The sequence below is a fragment of the Papaver somniferum genome, chromosome 8 (assembly GCF_003573695.1).
Source record: "Papaver somniferum cultivar HN1 chromosome 8, ASM357369v1, whole genome shotgun sequence".
NCBI classification, from domain to species: Eukaryota; Viridiplantae; Streptophyta; class Magnoliopsida; order Ranunculales; family Papaveraceae; genus Papaver; species Papaver somniferum.
The window spans coordinates 96,165,271-96,183,454 of NC_039365.1; the positions used below are offsets into that span (position 1 = coordinate 96,165,271).

General features: G+C 36.6%; 1 protein-coding gene and 2 long non-coding RNA genes across 3 annotated transcripts; 1 reads left to right on the forward strand and 2 right to left on the reverse strand.

Moving 5' to 3' along the window:
• The first annotated feature begins 732 nt into the window (after window positions 1-732).
• LOC113302170 (CBL-interacting protein kinase 5-like) lies at window positions 733-3,025 on the forward strand. The gene has a single exon (XM_026551024.1). The coding sequence runs from the start codon at window positions 872-874 to the stop codon at window positions 2,516-2,518; it is 1,647 nt and encodes a 548-aa protein (XP_026406809.1). The 5' UTR covers window positions 733-871; the 3' UTR covers window positions 2,519-3,025.
• Window positions 3,026-3,612: 587 nt separating this feature from the next.
• LOC113302172 lies at window positions 3,613-4,537 on the reverse strand. The gene is made up of 2 exons (XR_003336679.1): window positions 4,068-4,537; window positions 3,613-3,906 (listed from the first exon to the last, which is right to left on the reverse strand). It is a non-coding gene; the product is annotated as an uncharacterized LOC113302172 (long non-coding RNA).
• Window positions 4,538-11,031: 6,494 nt separating this feature from the next.
• Window positions 11,032-11,685, reverse strand: LOC113304712. The gene is made up of 2 exons (XR_003338341.1): window positions 11,567-11,685; window positions 11,032-11,433 (listed from the first exon to the last, which is right to left on the reverse strand). It is a non-coding gene; the product is annotated as an uncharacterized LOC113304712 (long non-coding RNA).
• Window positions 11,686-18,184: the final 6,499 nt, after the last annotated feature.

Below are 18,184 nucleotides of genomic sequence, written 5' to 3' on the forward strand. Positions count from 1 at the left end.
CTTATCAAGGGATTATGGATCCATTTTTTTTTTAACTCTGAATCCCTTATACATACACTTTTAAGATTTTGAGAGTAATGTCAAACAATACATAGACTTTAAAACAAAAGATTCTATGAAGAAGTTTTAACTGAGTTACCAAATACACGGAAGATTTACATTATCCTGAAATTTGTAATCCTATAAAATTATAAATTCTTGGGAGTTTGTGAATTCCGGGAACAAACCCACCATATATGTCGAATTGTCTCTTCATGAATTTTCACAAAAGAAAAAAAAAAAAGAGAAGAGAAAAGCTCTTCATCACTCCCACGGCATAGGATCATAAACGTACTTTGTGGAATTGCAGATGAGAGCAGTCACTCGAGTTCAACAACCCAATCCAGTTGACAAACGACTTATCCGAACTAAATACTCCATTTTATCCACATGAAAAGGTCAACTTTGTTTCCACTTCACAAAAACTTATTTAGTCTTACTTTTACGAATTTCTAACTATATTCTCTATTTTTCAACTAAACTATATTTTAGTTAATCCAAATTATAATTCAACAGTTGTAGAATACGTGCACCCTTCAAAACATTATCCAGGTCGCGACATGCCTTATTGTCTACCATTAAATCCAGATTTATCCGACTAATATTGAAATAGAAAATAGAAATAGTCTTCTAGTTTTCTCTATAAATAGTAAACTCAAACTTCGAATATCATCATCTTCATTTCCAACCTAACAATAGTTAAGTTGATTCATTTTCATTTTCATATATTCTAGTTTTGTGTTGTGATATTCATAAAACTCGGTAATTCTTTTGCCATCATATACATTTTTTTGCAGGAAAATGAGCATATGGATATGCCAAGAATTTTCATATGTTAATTGCTTGTTTTACTGACTATAGCTGTGAGAAATTACAGCAAAACCTCTTTTTCAATCTAATCACACACGTTTTACTATACATATCCAATTTCTTCTCCTTATTAACAGATCTTGGCTTTCTATTAACTAAAATCCATAGCCTTTCTTTACAGAAAGAATTAGACTACTGGTATAGGTCGTCTTCTTGGGTTTATTCCGTCTTTGACATAGATTTCGAACGAGGACAAGCACAATCAGAAGCAATGGAGAAGCAACCGATCATTTTGTTGGACAAATACGAGCTGGGACAGCTTCTTGGCCAAGGGACGTTCGCAAAGGTCTACCACGGAAGAAACATAAAAACAGGCCAATCTGTTGCAATTAAGATGATACACAAAGAGAAGGTTATGAGGATCGGGATGATGGACCAAATCAAACGCGAGATATCTGTAATGAAACGTATTAAACATCCTAATGTCGTCGAGCTTTACGAAGTCATGGCAAGCAAAACAAAGATATATTTCGTCATGGAATATATCAAAGGTGGAGAACTTTTCAATAAGGTTGCGAAAGGTAAACTCAGTGAAGAAGTCGCTCGAAAATATTTTCAACAGCTGATTGGTGCAATTGATTTTTGTCATAGCCGAGGAGTTTACCACCGAGATCTTAAACCTGAGAATCTCCTCGTCGATGAGGATGGTAATCTAAAGGTTTCAGATTTTGGGTTAAGTGCGTTATCGGAATCACGGAAACAAGATGGTCTTCTCCACACCACATGTGGAACTCCTGCTTATGTTGCACCTGAAGTCATTTGCAGGAAAGGTTATGACGGAGCAAAAGCTGATTTATGGTCTTGTGGGGTTGTTCTCTATGTTCTTATCGCTGGTTATCTCCCTTTTCATCACTCTAATATAATGGAGATGTACAGGAAGATCCGGAGAGCTGAATTTAAGTTCCCATCATGGTTCTCAGTCGACGTCCGAAAGGTTTTGCTGAGAATTCTTGATCCAAAGCCGAATCATCGAATCACGGTTGAAAAACTCATGGTGCACCCTTGGTTCACACAGGGACTCAAACTAGTTGAGTATATCGAACCGCAAGAAGAAGGAACCGAGGTGGAGACGGGAGACGTCCAAGCTGCATTTGCAATAACTACAGAGGATGATCAGCCTGAGATAAATAAGGACAATATTCCTGAGATGAAGACAGAAGATAATCCTGAGACAAGGATGGTGGTGCATTCTGTGAAACCTACTTCCTTAAATGCATTCGACATTATTTCTTTGTCTCAAGGATTCAATCTATCAGGTATGTTTCAGAAAGAAAATGAGCAAAAATCAGAAGTAAGGTTTACAATAGCAAGATCACCCAACACAATTGTAGCAAAACTAGAAAATGCTGCAAAGATGGAGAGCTTTGAAGTGACAAAGAAAAACGGGTTATTATCATTTCTAGGAAGCAAAGAAGGAAGAAAGGGTCACCTGTCCATAGATGCAGAGATCTTCGAGGTTACACCTTCGTTTCATATGATAGAGATGAAGAAAAGGGCTGGAGATACACTGGAATATCAGAAGTTCTATAACGATGATCTGAGACCTTCCCTAAAAGACATTATATGGACTTGGGAAGGTAAAGCACAGCAAAAACAGTTAACACCATGACGACAACCTACTTAGATTGTAATTTCTTTTTCAAATATTATTTTTGTTGTATACTTGAGATTGCTTAGAGCTATTCCCTTCGATTTTAATGAATGGGTATCTCTGTAGTTTTTCTACATTTTTACCCGCCCCCTCTGTAATTCATATATCCAGATCCCAAAGAGGATCCCAAATATCTTTATAAAAAATTTATAGTCAATGTTTGGTACTTATACAGTGACTGGCAGAGCAATCTTTAACGGTTATACGTAATCCGATTGACAGCACAGGTCTACTTTTTATCAGCAAGATCTCGCATAAACATAGCAATAATCACTTTGCAACAAATAAATGGAAAGAGTGAAACCTGAGCGTCATAACATAACATAAAATACAGATACAAACTTAACAACAATCTAATTTCATGTCATTGACAACCGACAGAGATGGGAACACAGAGCAGAAACAGAATAAATCTACATAATCTCCCTTCCTGTCTAGCTCAATACTTCAGCACATATACAAGGCCTGCAGCCAGTATTCAGCCGGCCACATCATTTTAACAATACTGTATCATAAATTATGCCGAATAAGGTCATCTTTACGTTTTCAAAGACATTCCAGTATCATTTCGATTTCCCTGAGATTTTTTGTTCTACTTTTGTAAGTGTCTATGTGCAGAAAGAATCTAGACTCAAAAATTTAAATCTAGCACATGTGTGCCAAACTAAACGAGAGGAAAAAGCTGAAACTTTTATCACTGAGCTACCTACCCTAGCAAATCTTTTACAAGTTTATAGATGACCTAACATTGCAACATTGATGAATCGAACTAAATCAAGAGTTAAACATAACTAGTTAAGTATAGATCTAACATACAGACACAGTAATAAAACGAAACAGTCAAATGCCTCTTAAGTGACCAGAATTTAATGCCATGAGCAAGCTCACTCTTATGGACCACCCAAACATCATAGAATTGCTAGATATACTCAAAAGACCACACTAGTCTAGAACATCCGTGCCAATATTCTTAAAATGCTAGATATTCTTATAAATTTGACTACATTGTTACTTCTAAGCCTCTTATCTTCTCTACGGGGAATACTTCTACATGACCCAAAAATGAATTCAGACAGATTGGAGTAACAACATTTACATGATAAAATTAGCATCCGTAGATCTCAAAAAGATTATAACAAAAAATTGAAGCTTAAATAAAAAGTTGAATTACTGAAGCCAAAAACTAGAAACGGTGGCTTATTCAACAGCCCTGTTTACCATACCATTTTTATTATGGGTCTCTAAGTGCTGCCGCTGCTTCTTCAGATCATCCTCGGCAGTCGGTTGTTCCTTTGGATGTTTAGGATCGAAAAAACTCTGACTTTCAACGGAAGCCACTAAAATGGCTATCATAGTTTCATCGTAGCATCATCATCGTCATTAATCGAGATCAAACAAATAGAACACAGAAATAAATTAAAAGTTAAAGATTGATCAACTCTTCCAGATTGTCAACTCTTCCAGATTGTAAATAGTGGGGGTGAGAGAGAGGGAAAAAGTGTCATACCTACGCCACATAGAGATCCGTATAACATCATGCGCCTAATCCATAAAGGGTCAGAACCCGGCATCTCTACTTCTCAGATCGACACTGTAAAAAACTCTGATGAGCTTCCAGAAGGAAGGAAGGTGTTTCACTCAGCGGAAGTTGACCTACTTGGGAAGTGGAAAAGTGGGGCCCCCATCATGTTCTGATAAGGGAAACTCGCAGGTAACACGTTTTCCGGGAGAGAGTGTTTGTTGCTCAGACGGACAGACCTATGCAGCAGTTGGGTTTCTGTTTGTGTTTATTTTTCTGTTTTCTTCTCTAATGCTGCTCTATATTCTCCTTCTCTGGATCTGGATTTTGGACATCTAGAGTTTGTTTATAGTTATTCAGGTAGGATTAAAAGGTTGAGGTGGTTATTGTTTTGACTGGTGTGGTTATGATTCCGGACCTGGTGGAAAATTGTGGTCTGGTGGTGTTAAAGAGGTAGTAGTGGTGCTGGGCAGCTGGTGGTTAAAATGTGAAATTTCTATAATGTACGGTTAGGCTGGTGGTGAATCTGGGGATTTTAGTGGTAGTGGCTTCAGATTATCATGGCGGTGAAGGAAGGTCACCTCTAGTGGATCTAGAGTTGCGGGCTTGTGGCATTGGTGGCTTTTAAGGCTATGATTATCTCCTATGTATAACTAACTCTCTTTTTTAATAGAGTCGACAAGCATTACCACTTGAGAGTTGAAGCAAACAACTTGGTAGGAAGAACTGAAACAAGGACAAAAATATGGGAACTGTCCATGTTGCATCAATAAGAGAGAGATGCAGAGGAGGGCTTAAGAGACATCCATGGAGTTTAGACATCATGCTCAAAAACTGTACTTGGCGAGCTCATGTTGTTAGAATAGAATATAACTGAATCCAGCAAGAAAGAGTCCCTTGTTATCTTCCTAAGTACTTAAAATCCTCCATGGGATCTTCCTTGCAGTACCGGATGAGTCTGTATCATTGTTGGGCTGAGGTGAAGATTATCATGGGTGTAGTCATGTAGGCGCAATTCTGGCACATTCGGAGGTGCCGGCTTGGTCTTGTCTGTAAAATTTTACACCTGTCAGAGAGAATAATGTTGCTAAACAATCTCTCAAAGATGATGAAGAACAATTTCATTAATTTCTTGATTTGATTTTCATTACAGACACATGACTCTCTTACCAGATATTTATTGAATTATCTGGCCGATACAATACACGCTGGAATAATATCTAAAACCAATAGCTAACAGACACGTAACTAGATACTAACACCAATGTACAACAAACACCTGTAATAGCTGGCAGTGCACACGAGTGATTCGTACGCTGAAGACTTATTCTCTAACCCCCCCCCCCCCCCCCCCCTCCCCCCCCGCAAGTGCAGTGTCTATGAAGAAGCAGAGATACTGAGCTTGGAGCGTAGAGCAGAGAACCTAGTGGTAGCCAAGCCCTTGGTGAAAATATCCGCAATTTGGTCCTGAGTGGAGATGAAAAGATCCTCCAACGACTTGCAGGCTACAAGTTCTCGAACAAAGTGAAATGCAATTTCAATGTGCTTCATGCGATTGTGAAAAATTGGATTTGCAGTTAGATATGTCGCACCCATATTGTCACACCACAGAACTGGAGATCTTGGGGAAGAGAAGCGAAGTTCTACCATTAGAGATTGAATCCAAACAAGCTCTGAAGTTGCATCATCCAGAGCACGATACTCAGCTTCAGTGCTGGATCTGGAGACAGGTTTCTGTTTTCTAGAACACCAAGAAATCAAATTGGGACCCGTAAAGATGGCCATGCCACTTGTAGAGCGTCTGTCAATAATATCCCCAGCCCAGTATGCATCTGAGAATGCTTGAAGTTGTAGAGAACTGGATTTATTAAACTGCAGACCATATCCTAAAGTGCCCTGTAAATACCTGAGAATGCGCTTCACTGCAATCCAATGATCTTCAGTTGGAGACTGCATAAACTGGCATGCCTTGTTGACAGCAAATGCAATATCTGGCCTAGTGATGGTGGCATATTGCAGATCACCAACAACACTTCTATATAAAGAGGGATCACTAAATGGTGCAGCAGTGGTAGTAGAATGTGTTGTAGCAATAGGAGTTGATGAAGCATGAGCAAAGGTCATTTTTGTCTTGTGCAATAAATTGGATATGTATTGTTCTTGAGACAGTAAAATACCTTCAGTGTTTTGTAGAGCCTGAATACCAAGAAAGAAATGCAATTCTCCCAAGTCTTTGATTGCAAATTCTCTGCCAAGATCAGCAAGTAGCTTGTCAATTGCAGCAGAAGAACTCCCTGTGACAAGAATATCATCTACATAAACAAAGACATATAGAGCTTCAGAGGAAGTGACTCTAAAGAACAATGAGGTATCTGTTTTAGAAGGATGAAAGCCACATTGTAAAAGAAATTGACTGAGACTTGCAAACCAAGCTCGTGGAGCTTGCTTCAATTCATATAAGGATTTTTGAAGTTTACAAACATGGTTTGGCAAGAGCTTGTCAGTGTACCCTGGAGGTTGAACCATAAAAACATCCTCTGATAAATGACCATGGAGAAAGGCATTTTTCACATCAAGTTGCCTGATTTTCCAACCTTTGTAGAGAGAGATAGAAAGAATCATTCTTACTATTGTTGGCTTGACAACATGACTGAAGGTATCCTGATAATCTATGCCTTCAACCTGATTAAAGATTTTAGCAACTAGTCTAGCCTTGTATCTTGCAATAGTACCATCACCATTTCTTTTAATTCTAAAAATCTATTTGCAGCCAATAACATTGTCACCTGAACTGGCTAACACTAATCTCCATGTGCCATTTTGCAGTAATTCATTAATCTCCTCATCCATAGCAGCTCTCCACTTTGGATCTTTGCAAGCTTCAGAGTAAAAAGTGGGAACTGTAATGTCTTCACAAACAGCTTGAACTTCTGAGGCAAACACTTTAGGCTTAAAGATGCCTTTTTCCCCTCTAATTGTCATGGGATGATCATTACTAATTGGAGCTCGTGCAGATGTAGGCACTGGTGGAACTTCAGTGGGAGTGGTAAAAGTAGGTGACATAGAAGTATCAACCTCATTAGAAATAGCAGCAGAAGTAACAGTATATGATGAATCACCAATAGCTGAGGTAGAAGCAGTGCCAGAAGAAATACGTTGAAGCAATTCATTATATGGAAACTCTGAGTCAGCAAATTTAACATCCCTGGATATAATAATTTTGTTTGTGAAAGGATTGAGGCATCTATATCCTTTATGCATTTTTTTGTAACCCAAGAATATACATTTAACTGATCTGGGTTCCAATTTCTGAGTATTGAATGGTCTGAGGCAAGGAAAGCATGCACAGCCAAAACTGTGTAGAAATGGATAGTCAGGCTTGATATGAAAAAGACACTCAAGTGGTGAAATTTGGTTTAATGTTGGTGTGGGAAGTCTATTTATCAGGTAATTGACAGTCTCAAAGGCATAACTCCAATAAGAAATAGGTAGTGAAGCATGAGATAAAAGAGCAAGTCCAGTTTCCACTATATGCATATGTTTCCTCTCAGCAGTACCATTTTGAGCATGTGCATGTGGATAAGATACTCTGTGACCAATGCCACAATTATCCAAATATGTAGAAACATTTTTGTACTCTCCTCCCCAATCAGATTGCACAAACTTTATCTTTCTGCTCAAAAGATTTTCAACATGAGATTTGAATTTGATGAATGTGTCTAGGACCTCAGACTTATAAGCTAAAGGATAAATCCATGTAAATCTGCTATATGAGTCAATAAAGGAGACATAATAATTATATACATTGATTGAACAAATGGGAGAAACCCATACATCTGAGTGAATAATGTCTAAAGGACCATACACTTTATTTGTACTAATAGGATATGGTAAAGCATGACTTTTAACAATCTGACAAGCGGAACAGACTTGAGAAGATAAATGTTTGTCAATTACTTCATCTACAGAAGATAAAACATGCTTCAAAGTGTTATAGGCAGGATGATCTAGTTTATTGTGCCAGTTTGCTGATGTTGTGGTTGAGAGTGCTTGCTTGAGTTGAGCTGCAGAGAATTCCAAATGATACAATCCACCTTTAACAGGGCCACTTAGGAGAACTTTGTGAGTTACCAAATCCTTCACAAAGAATGAATCAGGATGAAATTAAAAGAAGCAGTGATTCTCCTTGGTAAATTGATGAACATAAATAAGGTTCTTTGTAATTGCAGGTACATGAAGTACATTAGACAAAGTAAATTGAACAGTATCATTCTGAAAAATGGAAGTACCAACATGAGTAATGTGCAAACCTGAACCATTACCAACTTTGACCTGATCATTACCTTGATATTCAGAGTGAAGATTCATATTAGAAAGATCAAAAGTAATGTGATGTGTTGCGCCTGAGTCTGGCACCCATGCAGTACTAGAAGAAGATGTTGAGGTTGGAGGGTCATAAACTGCAAAAACTTCTGGTTCTGGACACCAATACTCATCAGAATCTTGGCCATAGTAATCATAACTGGTGTAGTAAGCTTGATTGTTGAAGTTGGTAGTGTATCTATACTTGCAAGTAGGATCTAGATGACCATCCTTCTTGCAGATTTGACAAGGAGGAGGCAAATCATGGTTAGGAGCTGAAGATTGTGGTGGAAAGAAATTGTTGTAATGAGATCGACCACCATTATCAAATCTTCCATTTCGACCATCAAAATCTGATCTACCACCACGAAAACCACCTCTATAACCTCCATCAGTGCTATGACCTCTATTTCCATGAAAGGAACCTCTGTAATTGGAACCTCTATAATTTGAAGATGTATATTGTGGAAGACCAGAGTAATTCTGATAATAAGCAGTAGTAGATTGCCAGTAACCAGGGTGAGAATCAAATTGTGAATAAGAAGGTGTATGAGAGTAGGTTGATTGTTGTGTGGTTACATGTGCATAGGCTGATGTAAGATCAGTTTTGGACTCAGAATTCACACGAAGTTCTTCAGAGGGTAATAATCCAAGCAACTCAGAAGAGGTAATGAGGTTATCGTTCTTTAATTGTTGAGTGGTGATAGAAGTTTTAAAAGCATTGAATTCAGGTGGTAAACCTTGTAGGATATGGAATACAAGATCCTCATCAGAGATTGCTCTACCAATTTGTGTTAGCTGATATGATAGAGATCTAGCCTTATTGAAATAAACAATCATTGATTCACTGCTTTTCTTTAGATTGACCAAATAGGATTTAAGTTGCATCAACCTTGATTTAGTAGTAGCATTGAAATTATGTTTTAATCTAGTCCAAATCTCATGAGAGAAAGTACAATCAATTACCCGTGAATGAGTCTCTTCAGTGCAGGCACTAAATAACCATGAAAGTATTGTTTGATCTTGATTTATCCAGTAGTTATAGAGTGGATTGCGAATGAAATCATTGTCTGGATCAGGATCTGGTATTGTTAAGGCTGCAAGAAGAGCTTCACCTGCAGTAGATTTTTTCCGGAAGAATTTAACTGGACATTGATAAGATCTATCAACAAATTTGAAGAGATTATAACTGCGTAATAGTGGTACAATCTGTGATTTCCATAAGGTGTAATTGGTTGATGATAGTTTTGATGGTGGTTTGAATGTAAGAGGGATATGTTTTTCATTTTTAACCATCGTTGATGTTGTTGTTGATGATGAAATTTAGGGTTTGATAAGATTTGTATCTGATACCATGTCAGAGAGAATAATGTTGCTAAACAATCTCTCAAAGATGATGAAGAACAATTTCATTAATTTCTTGATTTGATTTTCATTACAGACACGGGACTCTCTTACCAGATATTTATTGAACTATCTGGCCGACACAATACAGGCTGGAATAATAGCTAAAACGAATAGCTAATAGACACGTAACTAGATACTAACACCAATGTACAACAAACACCTGTAATAGCTGGCAGTGCACACGAGTGATTCGTACGCTTCGTACGTTGAAGACTTATTCTCTAACAACACCCATAACTTAGCTTTTTCTTAATAGATCAAACAAAAGAGTATACCTGGGCTGGTGCAAAAATCTCCAATCTCTCCCTATATGCATGTGTTAAAATTAAATAGTAGAAAAAATAACAACTTTACATATGAACGCAGAGTGAAACATTTAAAAACGATATATTCAGGCCATTTTTGGCTGAAACTTTATCTTCAGAGTTTCATAGGAACAAGAAGCATTATACCATTGAAGGAGCACCAGTCCAGAAGCATATACTTGCTTCTTATTTGTAAGACGACTTAAGAGACATGCTTAAATCCCAACAGAACAGGATGTATAGTTTTCGGACCCATTGCTCTTGCGTTGGTATCCTTGATCAAAAAGGTCTTCTTAACCAGAATGTCCGACGCATCATTTTTTATAAGGCACAAGGAACATCTAAGAAATTAGCAAGAATGCAACTAAGTGAAACCATGTTCCCCCATTTAAACTGCTAAACTCACAAGTTCTGCTCAAAATATAGAGCGATTACAATATCCAACAGAGGCTTAGAGAATCTGCTTCAGATGTGTCCATCTTTTCCTGATTAGTGTGAATAATGGATATAAATCTAAATGATAAATAACTTGTTTTCTAGAATGGACTTAATTGGTTTAGTTATTTGTCTCAAAACACACCAACACATCAAAGGAAAAATAAAAGTGCAAATAAACAAAAAGAACACTGATCTAAGTTTATATCACTAGAATGTCAACATTTCCCAGTTACAAGATCTAAAACGGACTCCAACTTATGATTGGAAAATGAGGTTACTCTAATAAGTTCATTTGCAGGTACCAGATGAGAAATGGTGTTACTCTAGCAACTTCATTTGTAGGTACATAAGTAAGAAAATGATGATAGTCTAGCAAGTTCATTTGTTGATCCAAAGATACTGCAAATTGCATACTCAGGAAAAGAAATTGAGGCGTAACATACACACTGAAAAAAGATTTGTAGATATTTAAACAAGATAGCTTAGTTTGACAGCAGGTTATTTTGGTGTTAATTGGATGGATTATGAAAATTTCCAAGCTAATTTACATAATGGAAATTCTTAGTGTTAACAGCATAAATCATCATACCCAAATTCTAATGACAGAAAAGATTGATCAAAAGACCCCTTATTTCTCAGTACAGATTATACCAAAATCAAACAATCACACCAACAAATTACTACTTCCATTTGAAATAGAAACCTACAACCCTAATCTGTTTACTCAACAGTAGCTTTGCTTACCATATTCCCCTTTTCAACAATTTCCTCAGCAATCTGTTTCTGTGTCAACTTTTTCCTCTCAATATCACGATAAAGATTAATTGCAGATGCACAGATAACTGTGATCAAATAAAACCATAAAAAACAAACAAAAAAAAAACAATCATTTCAAATCAAAAATCACCAAAAAAAAATGAACAATAATAAAGATGAAATGGGAAAGGATGATAATGATTACAGAGAAATTTTTACCTCCAGCGCCCAAGAAGGAGAATAATCGAAGAACTTTAGATCCTGCATCTCCCCCCATTCTGCAACTTTTTCTTCTCGAACTCTTGAAATAGCAAAATGAGGAATAATTCTTCTTCAGAGAGGTTTATCACTTACAATAAGCCCAGTAGCAGTGTGGCCCATCAAAATGGCTTACCTATTCTCACACGCCCAAATCTCGGATTCTCGGCTTTCAATTTCGTTGGGACATGACCGTCAATACTTGGTTCAGTAAATCAATTTCATCCATAAATGAGTGTTGTTATTAGGAGGGAAAGAACGGATTCGAGGAGGGAAGGATTAGGAGGAGGGAATCCGAATTTGAAGGGAGGGAGATTGACTTATTAAAAATATAGGAAATGTCCATAAAGCATTGAACTTAAAAATGTTACCGGAGACAACAGAAGGTAGTAGTTTAGACTTCAAACATGTAAACGTAAAGTTCAATACCCATTCCCAACTTCACGAATATTTTGCCTTTCAATTTATGCTTCTAGACACGGAAAACCAATAACTTATTCAATCGAGGTTAACTGTGGTCTTTCTCTTTTGAGTATTCGAAATCTCGTCCTAATTCTCATCGATCTCCATCTCACAGCTACCTGTTAGCAATGGTGTTGGATTTTTGGTTTGTAAAATCGAGCATATTAAAACATACTTGGATCAAATCCAAAACCGTATCCTATTATGAATAAATGCAATCAAATATCCATCTATCCAAGATTTCTCTAAGGAAAAAGCTCATGGTGATGTGATAGACTTACTAGTGATTCTTGTACAGTTGTACTTGTCCATGATCAGAACAGCCGGGAGACTAAGAACTTTCTCCATGATTTTTATAAGGAAATAACGTTGTGAAGTTATTCAATTTGGTTTCACAAAAAAAATAGGGTTTTTTTGGGGGGAAAAGAGGAACAACATGCGCATGTCTAGTAAGGGTATGGTAGGTACTTCAGAAATATTTATGTATTTTCGGTCTATATCCAATTGACCCAGTATTGACTTAAGTTTGATCAATTTTCTTCCCTCCTCAAATCCGTTCCTTCCCTCCTATTAACAGGACTCCCACAAATATTCAGCCTTGTATATTTGCACCAAAGTATACATATGTATTTATTCTTAAGGAATTATGTAATGGAAGTTTTTCTTCTTTTCTTTCTGACTTTTTAGGCCCCCATAAGCGTATGAAGTTTGTCATGCATGCATCAATGTATTTAAAGAAAATTAAAACATTAGCAACACAATAAACACAAAGACATAATGTAACTGTTTCATTTTATTTCATAAAAGGTAGATCAAAAAACTTTTCCATCGCATGGACTAAACATGCCATCACTTCTCTTAGTGATGCCTTATTCTCTCGAACATGAGATTACATTTTTAAAAAGTCTTCTTTTACTAATTTACAACGCCTTTCCCAACATTTATATCTCATCAACATGGCTAAAAATGTGCATAACCGAATGCACAAGTTTTGGACAGTCAAGTGTCCAAGGATAGTTTTCATAACCACTTAAAGTTGTCATAATTGACCACCTTCTCTAACTTTGGTCAATTAATGTCACACCTGTCCCAATGTGGACATTCTAATAGGGTTAAAAGCTCACTTTATAACTATTCATCCTCATCACCCATTTTTGGCATGCTGGCAAAGCCAATAACCATTGTAACCATCACTTGAGCCATATGGTGCTACCATTGCGCATCACTATGCCATGGCTTTGAGATGAACTTGCTTGAACGCCGAAGCTAAGCCAAACTCATACCAAAGGGCCTCTTAACTGATGAAAATAATTCCCCATGCATTATATGTTCATAGGAGTCATTTGCTTTACTTAGTCAATTACTAAAGAATAATGATGCATACTCTTGCACCACTAGCTTGCATGCGCAGTCCAAGCTTTGGACAGTTTTGGACTAATGCATATGCCAACTCTTGGTATATTCCATGCTCTTGCTTAATCCTTGATCTGGTCTAACTCAATTATACAGACAAGTAGTGAGCACGTGCGATGCACGTCGACAACATTACTTTTTCTTAATTTTTCTTTCTGTTTCTAATTATTTTATTTTTCAATTTGGTTTATTATTAGGTAAAAATGAAATAAATGAAAATATCTTTAATGAAATTGAGGCAATCTTTCGTATCCGAAACTAAAATCTATAAGTAATTTTATAATATATCAATGAAGTATTTGAGAACCATATAGGCAACATGTAAAAAGTATATAGGCTCTTTTAATTTACCTTCACTTGCCCTACAAGAAACCGCCATCATTGCTTTTTACGAACTATGTAGTGTAGTGTCATTATTGTGCGTCCCTGCTAGGATGGTTATGCAGTGTAGCACCATCATTGCGTTTCACTGACCATACAGGTTATACCTATACCTAATGAGTTACTTGACCATTAGATAGATCAAGTACAATTATTAGTTGGCGAGGTAGCCCCTGTTAATGTAGAACTATCTTGTATGAGTATTACTTGAAACTTGACGTGATTGTCAATTATTGTGCCCCTTTTCTCACCCTTTTCTTACAGCTCAATCTTGATACTCTTATAAATGTCTTCAATGTCAAGAGGAGGTAAGCAATGAAAGCATCAGCGTTTGACTCTGAGCTTCATCAAGACATCAAGTGAATAATTACAAATTTTTCTTTTGCCCTGATGAATTAGAGATTTTTCTTTGCGAAGTAATAAGTTATTTCAATTTGTGCATGGTATATGATAATTATGGTTGATTTTCAATATCTTGTCAGTTAAGACGATGGGAATCATAGGATTTGTTACGAATTATGATTGCATCATGTATATATAAAGTACTATCTCATAGTGGTTTCCGTCAGTTGAGAGTAATTAAAAGTGAAGTATTTTACCTCACTGCATTCGCATTCATCCTAATTGCACTTGACAATACTTATTTCTATGATATTATTATACTCCCTCCGTTCTTTTTTAATAGGCCAGTTTCTATAAATAAAAGTTTCAAAAAATAGGCCAGTTTTCTAATTGGGAAAGTCAAATGTTATTTTAATTTTTTGGGACCACTTTTCTCTTAACTTCTTTTGATGACAAGTGTCATGTGGACCATTTCACTTTACTTCTTTTGCTAACAAGTGTCATGGAGACCATTTCACTTCACTCTTTTATTGACAAGTGTCATGAGGACCACTTTCAATGATTAGTTCTCTTAATTTTCTTAAATTTCGCTAAAAACAAAACTGACCTATCAAAAAAAAACGGAGGGAGTATTTTTTAACTTCGCTTCTAGTAACATTAATAATGATTTTTAATTTTCATTTTATTTATTATTTTTTGTTTACTCCTACTTATCAGGAGTAAGCAAATCTATACTGGTTTGCTTCTGTATTGATAGCACCATGTCGTTACGAAGCTGATTTTTCATCAATGCATATGATGTAATCAAACAAAGAAGATATATCAACTTTGAATGAGAAAATTAGTCCCGAGTTGGGGTAGGCGAAAATATAATGTTTGATTCCCATTTTATGGGTGAAACTCTCAATAAACCCAAGAAATATAAGCACTTTTATTTGGTCAAATATCCTTCAATTGAAGAAGCAAAACTAATAAAAGCCTAAATGAACTAAGCTGGTGAGGATCTTAAGAATTGTCTAATTCATAGTTTAAGGTTCGCCCCTCTTGAATTATCTCATGTTTACATTCTCTTGGTACAATGCGGTCAAATTCATATTGTTCATTGTAGCAACTTGGTGTCTGAATCTCTGACATTGACTCAGCAAAAGCATTCTTGCTGGGAATAATTTATCTACATTCACTGACAGAAGAAAAAAGGTGATCTAAATGTTGTTGTTGTTGTAAGGTTACTATTCCAAAAAAGTTTGCAAGAATGGTATTCTTGCTTATTTTCCTTTTCTTAATGTGAAAGCGGTATTCAGAACTTGAAGGGTCTTTTCTTTGAGGACCTCGTTTTCAAGTAGAAAGAAAATATTTACTTGATGTAATTTCGTTTTTATCCTTTCCTGTTTTGTAAAGGTCTTTTTCCTTGTATTTATTTTCTCCGGTTGTCACCTTTGAAGTTGGGCAAAGTATCGTAACTCTGGACTATGTTATCTCGAAAATAGTAGATTGATTGTGGGCTCAATCTTGTTGTTTCTATCAACACTCATATATGAGTGGATCCCATTTCCAAAACCCACCCTTGTTAATCTACAAGTTGGGGTTCATTTCTCTTTGAGTGGACTGACGGAACAAACTGTGGGATTGATCCCAATGCATGTCCAGAATCTCTAATGTTATCTAGCTTAACCTTTTCCATAAAATGTATTGTTGTTTATTAGTTACTTAGGATTATGGTGACAAATAGATTTTTATTCATCTCCCTTTTAACTTTTTTTCATTTTTTTCTCTCCATACCCTAGGATTGATTTCCCTAAATAATATTCTCTCAACTCTGTTTTAAGTTTTTGCTCATCTCTGTAAGAGCATTGCTCGGTCGAACTCGCATGCATTGCTATCTCAAGCATGTTTGTCAATGTTAGTGATCAAAACTATAAGTCTTGATTTCTAGTCTATTATAGCTAAATCTCGGACTAGGATAGAAAGTGTAGTTGAGCTCAAGGACTTCATAACGATTCATCATACAAAAAGAAGAACTACTCAAGGAACCGGTGGAACTTCTCGACAAAAAGGTATGTGAAGACTTGAACTTATCTGTCACTCAAAAGTCTATCTACTCTATCTCCTACTTCTTGAGACAAAAAGTCGTATGCTATATATAGACTTAGATTATACACATTTGGTATTTCGAGACGAGTATACCTCGCCTATCTATATCTCGAAATATGTGTTGGTAAGCGTTTCGCTTCGACCATGTTTATCTTTACCTAGTGACGAAAGTCATGATATGTTTCAATCACTTTGAAAATTGCTTTGACGAGAAATGGTGTAACAACTATATAACTTCCTCTAAGAATGTTTCAATGGTTGGAATGAGAGTTTAGATTACATAACCAATGATGGACATAAGTATTGTTGTGGAAACACATATGTGCATAAGTCCTATCCCTTGAACCAAAGTTTGCGAACTTTGTTGATCAAGAGAAACCGGAAGAATGGCTTGTTGCCAAGTCCGCGAACTCAGTCCGAGAACTGCCGAACTTCTCATCCCGAGAAATTCTGCTGGAGTTGACAAACTTGTTATGTGAGTACCAGTCCGCGAACCCAGTCCGCGAACCAGCGGAAAGTCTTTGCCTAAATTTTCTGCTGGAGTTTGTAAACTCTGCCCGGTTGCTTAAGTCCGCGAACCTAGTGTGCGAACTTAAGAAGGTTATATATATGAAGATGATTTCTGAACTTAAACTTATAAAGACTAAGGAATGCAATTTGTAAACCGTGGCTATAAAGTTCATGAACCGATTCGAGTGAATCAAATCATCTTTGCTTCAATTGTGTCCTGTGTAGCACATAAGATTTCTTTGCAATTGAACAATTCTCTAACTAGTTCAATTGAGTCATTTGAACTAGTTATGGTGAAGAAGAATATGGTTGGTATGAAATGCTCATATGGCTAACCTTTTGGTTAACTATTGGTGAACCAACAAATGTACACGTTTGGGTACGGTTAACAAACCTAGAAGCGTGCAGTTCATTTGTGTATAACAAGCTAAGTTTTCGATCTAACGGTTGAGAAATATTATATTGAATCTAAATCAGGTTTTCATCTAACGATGGATATTGTTTGCTTTGTGACCAAGGCGAAACCCTAATTTGAAAGACTATATAAATGAGACATCTAGTATTGAGCAAAACTAATACCCACACTTCACGTGTGATACTAGTTTGCGTGCTAGAGTCGTTTCTCCTTTAACCTTTGTTTTTCTTCTTCTAAAACCAGGTTAACGACTTAAAGGCTTCATTGGGATTGTGAAGCCATACCGATACTACTTTTATCGTAGTTGTGTGATCTGATCTTGCATCTTCTATCGTACGAGTACAATCAGATTGATTGGATTGAGATTAATATCTCCGATAGGCAAGATATAAAAAGTAGTCACAAACATCTTCGTCTCATTGTTTGTGATTCCGCAACATCTTGTTTCGCTACCATACGATTAAGATTTTTGTGAGGTGATTGATTTATCTACGCTGTTCTTCGGGAATATAAGACCGGATTATCAATTGGTTCTTGTTCACCTTGATTATTACCAAAAGACAGAACAAAAACTTTAGGGTTTTTCTGTGGGAGACAGATTGATCCTTTGATAGACTTGTCTGTGTGAGACAGATTTGTTTATTGTCAAATCCTGCGATTTTGGGTCGTAGCAACTCTTAGTTGTGGGTGAGATCAGCTAAGGGAATCAAGTGCGCAGTATCCTGCTGGGATCAGAGGCGTAGGGAGTATAACTGTACCTTGGATCAGTGGGAGACTGATTGGGGTTCAACTACAGTCCAGTCCGAAGTTACCTTGGAGTAATCTAGTGTCTTTAGCGGCTTAATACAATGTGTGTTCAATCTGGACTAGGTCCCGGGGTTTTTCTGCATTTGCGGTTTCCTCGTTAACAAAATTTCTGGTATATGTGTTATTTCAGTTTCCGTATCATATTGTTTTATCTTTAT

Bases quoted from the DNA above. Each gene is read 5' to 3' on its own strand.
- LOC113302170 (XM_026551024.1), top strand. From the start codon at position 872: ATGTTAATTGCTTGTTTTACTGACTATAGCTGTGAGAAATTACAGCAA.